The sequence below is a fragment of the Adiantum capillus-veneris genome, chromosome 3 (assembly GCF_014529385.1).
Source record: "Adiantum capillus-veneris isolate H3 chromosome 3, ASM1452938v2, whole genome shotgun sequence".
Classification (NCBI taxonomy): Eukaryota; Viridiplantae; Streptophyta; class Polypodiopsida; order Polypodiales; family Pteridaceae; genus Adiantum; species Adiantum capillus-veneris.
Window position 1 is genome coordinate 82997402 of NC_140933.1, and position 4322 is coordinate 83001723.

Genomic DNA, 4322 nt, shown 5'->3' on the forward strand with positions numbered 1-4322 from the left:
GGTACCAAAAAACTTCAAGAAGAGGCTCAAACAAGGCTAGAGTCAATCAAGTGCAAAAACCACAAATAGATCGACAAACTTACTTTTGGGAGACCTAAGGGGAATCAAACCACCTAAAAGTCGTATAACAAGGATCAGGAGACTGTAAAAGACCTGTGTGCCAAGTTTCTAGTGATTCTGACATTGGGGTACATGGACCGTCATCCATGACCCCATGTCTCACAGAAACAGCTCAGATCGATTTTAGAGTTAGCACTAGTCCTTGATAGCATAGTGGTGATTTCAAAATTCAAATTGGTGTTGGATTGTGCATATTGCAAGAAAAATAATATTTTGTGTCAAAAGTTTGACAAAATTCTAATCCCATTAGATTTTGACTAACCCAGCAGCTATAAAGCTATAGCCACCAAGTGCAGGTTTTGTGGACCAGAGTACAACATGTTGCTATTAACCGGAGGACTGAATGCACAGTAAAAGGGAACATGTCAGGGTTTTGCACGCTTCATTTTCTTGATTATTTGCGGTCAGGCAAACTTTATCAAGGTAGAAATCCTAGCATTAGCGACGTCCAATCAAGTCATATTTCAACGGAGGGTAGTGTCAATCAAGGGACCATACCTACCTTAGAGACGATCTTGGAGGAAAGTTCGTTTGCTAATACTGAAGAAACCAAAATGGGCGTGAGACCATCACAGCCTCCACCAAACTTGAAACTTTTACACCTACAATATCAGTCTGAAAATGAGCAGGGCGCTCAAATCTATAAAGATGGTATGGATCGTTATTGTGTTAAAATTGAAGAGAGGCCTAGTGAGCTTATGCTTGTAGTGCCCATAGATTATAGTGGCGATCAATGTTTCAATGAAGAGGAAAACATGTATATAGTTTTGCTTAATCCTTTTATTGTGGAGAAGTGGGGATTAACAGGCACAAAAGAAAAGGTTGACGTAATAGTGAAAATTATGGAAAGGGATGTATCTCAACTGAGGGAAAGAGATATTGAGGACCTTTAATCAGCTAGATAGTTGCTTAAGAGACATGAATCTGAGGTGGCTAGAAAAGCAAGGTTTCTATGTAGACAGCAAGAGCTCATAGATGTGCATTGCTCCTCCAAACTGTTCTTCAAAAAGTTGCAGTCAAAGCTTACTAGGGAATGCATACACCACATTGTTAAAGAGGATGGCCACACCATCTTTGACCCTCAGGCAGTCATGCAAGAATGCAAAGAACATATTGAAAACATTCTGAATAAACAGGTTGATATGTCTTTTGAGAGGCAACAATCTATTGAGTTAATGCTTTCAGTAGTGGATCCATGTATTGAGGAGCATAATGCTAAAAGAATGGAAGCTCCATTTGAGGAAAAACAATTGCTTTGGGGCCCTCACTGGTTTTATTGGGGGGAGATCCATATTAGATAACATATTGATTGTCATGTTGGGAATTGAAGCAAGCAAGAAAACAATCCAGAAAGTGGTACTACTGCAACTGGACTTTGCCAAAGCTTTTGACTCAATTATATGGGACTTTGTGGTTAAGGTCATGACTAAGTTGGGGTTTGGTAAAAAAATGGCTTCATGTATTATGCTGCTAGGGGAGGGTGCAACATCTAATCAATTGCTGCTTAAGGGTAGACTTTCTGATGATGTTAATGTCAACAGATCTGTATGATAGCGGTGTCCTTTCATACATATATTTTTTGTTGTAGCAACTCATCCTTTATTTTGCTTTCTAGCTACTCAAGCCAATGCTGGAAATCTGAAAGGACTTCAAATAGGGCAGGAACAAGTGGTTGCTCTAGGCTTTGCAGATGATACTATTACCTTTTTACACACAGACAATGCAAATATTGGAAAATGCATGAATTATCTCAATGTATATTCTCTAGCTGCTGGTCTTCAAATTAAGCTTGGAAAATCTAGCCTGATAGATGTATCATCAGATAATTGCAACTCTCTCATTTGGAGAGGAAAAAGGATAGCCAGGGGTACAATCTTCTTCAGACTACTTGGGTAGAGCAAAGAGTGTGCTCTAAAGTTGCTAAATGGTATTGTGATAAGTGGACATTTCATGTCAGAGTTAGGATTTTACAAGCTATTATGATACCTTACCTGCTGTTTTTTTTTAACCGCTTCTTGACTGGTCTAATATTGCATTCGTTAGGAAGAGGTCTATGTACTTGAAATTTCTATGGGGGTCCTCCAGCAAAGCCTGATTATCTTGGGATTCAGTTTCTGAACCTGAATACATGGGTGGATCAAATATCTTGAACTTGAAATTGCATATGCTTTCTAGAAGAGCTACTCTGTTGAAACATATGCTGGAATCTAGTAAATGCTGGTCCCGTTTACTGTGGTATTTGATTGATATGTCTATTGTGTATTTTCATGGCCTTTGGGATATGGATTCGTGGGGTAAACTGTTTGCGGATGCTCCTATTGAATTTTGTGGTCAAACACGAAATATGTTGATTAAATCTTGAAAATATGTTTGTGCAAAACTGGTATGGGTTGGTAGAGTAAGGTACACTGGCAATTCAAGAAACCTCATGCTTTGTTTTTAGGTAGGAAATCTCTTACCATGTTTAAAAGGGGGGTCAGTTCCATACATCAAGTTGTGGACTCTAATAGCAATTTGGTTGCCTTTTTGCTAGCCAGGAGACTCTACAGATTGGGAAATGGATCAGAGTTCCATGGGGACTGCTATCAGCGTGTGTGCATGTCCAACCTTCAGATCCCATGTAACAAAGACACTACTGAAAAGATTCAGAGATTTGGAGTTACCCAACTCCTCAGCTAACTGGTGGTCTTCTGTACATTAGAATATGGATGCTTTCTTTCATATGGCAAGCCAAGAATGCGTCAATGTTTGATAAGGTAATGGGGGTTATTCGATTTCCCATGGGGAATGTTAAAACAGAAATTGCTTGAAGACTTTCTTTCATCACCTAAAGCTATGCGAGGGCATATGAAACCCTATATGGATGCTTTGTAATCGAACATACATAGATGTACATTATTAAAATGTAATATAAGAGAGTATTTCCAAAGAGAGAGAGAGAGAGAGAGAGAGAGAGAGAGAGAGAGAGAAAGAAGGCGGGCAAATTGCAATATAATTGGCCAAGGTGCGAAATGCTTTTATTCCATTACATACTTAAGGGCTGCAGAGGAAGCAGCTGCAGCTAATTGTGGCAGGAGCAGGAGCAGACTTTGACATTGCAGGAGCAGAAGTGCCAGCGGCTGGCACTGCAGAACTGGTTGGAGCAGGGGCACGCAAACTTGCTGGCCGCGAACACGTCCCCCTCCCCATGAGCCTCCATGTGCGCCTGCAGGCTCGACGACGACGTGGCCACCTGGCTCTGCTCATCCACGGTTCCCACGAAGTCGGGCCTCAGCTGGCTGCTCATCCTCTTTGCCGCCGCTACACGCTCCGCGGGAACCCCGGTGTTTGCGACGACAGAATGAGCAGCTACAACCAATGCCACTAGAAGAAGCACTGACATGAGCTTGGCTAACACAGCTAGCGGGGCATGAGATGCCATAATGATAGTATGATGATACTAGTACAGCAGACTATTGTTATGGTTATTGTTATGCAGGCGGCGAGCAAATTCTGTCGATATCATATCTTGCCTCAGGGGGACCTTTTATAGATGCCCGCAGCCCATAGCTGCTCGGGGTTTCAGCACGCGTCGCATTGACCCCGATAGAGTAATGCAACCAAACCATATAACATAGAGTAATTACGCCCCAACATAGAGTAATGCAACCAAACCATATAACATACAAAATCTAGGGGCAGATAGATAGTAGACCACTCTTGTCATCCAGTGTTTCTCTGGATTTCAACACCGATGGGACCCACAGTCGATGTTTGGCAAAATTCATTTATTCTTTTGAGAGAAATACTGGCGAATTCTAGGTGAATTAGAGAAAAAGGAAAGAAAATACAAGAACCTCTAGGGAAGGATAGGGACTATGATCCTAACCAGCAAAGATATTGCCTATGTAAAATCAAAATAAAAAATGTATTAGTGTCAAGATGCCTTTGACGAATCCCTCTAGCTGGCCCCTTAATGTCCTCATTGCCTTGCCCTCGCCCCCAGCACTTATAGCCTTGCCCCCTCCCCTCGCAGCTACATTTGGAATACATATCGTCTAAAGCACGACACAATGATTCTCTCACCCCTGTGTGTGTCTTCTATAAAGCCGCATAGGGAAGGCCTTCCCTTCTGTAAGACCGCATAGGAAAGGCCTTCCATTCCCTTGGCATATATCTGGAGAAAGGCCTTCCCTTTTCATTTTTCGTGCAAACGCTTCTTT

The 4322-nt window shown here is 41.8% G+C and overlaps 1 protein-coding gene across 1 annotated transcript; it reads right to left on the bottom strand.

Annotated features, from left to right (window-relative positions):
• Positions 1–3181: 3181 nt before the first annotated feature.
• Positions 3182–3605, bottom strand: LOC147461202 (uncharacterized). The gene has a single exon (XM_086505086.1). The coding sequence runs from the start codon at positions 3539–3541 to the stop codon at positions 3182–3184; it is 360 nt and encodes a 119-aa protein (XP_086361212.1). The 5' UTR covers positions 3542–3605.
• Between the last annotated feature and the right edge of the window lie 717 nt (positions 3606–4322).

Bases quoted from the DNA above. Each gene is read 5' to 3' on its own strand.
- LOC147461202 (XM_086505086.1), bottom strand. From the start codon at position 3,541: ATGGCATCTCATGCCCCGCTAGCTGTGTTAGCCAAGCTCATGTCAGTG.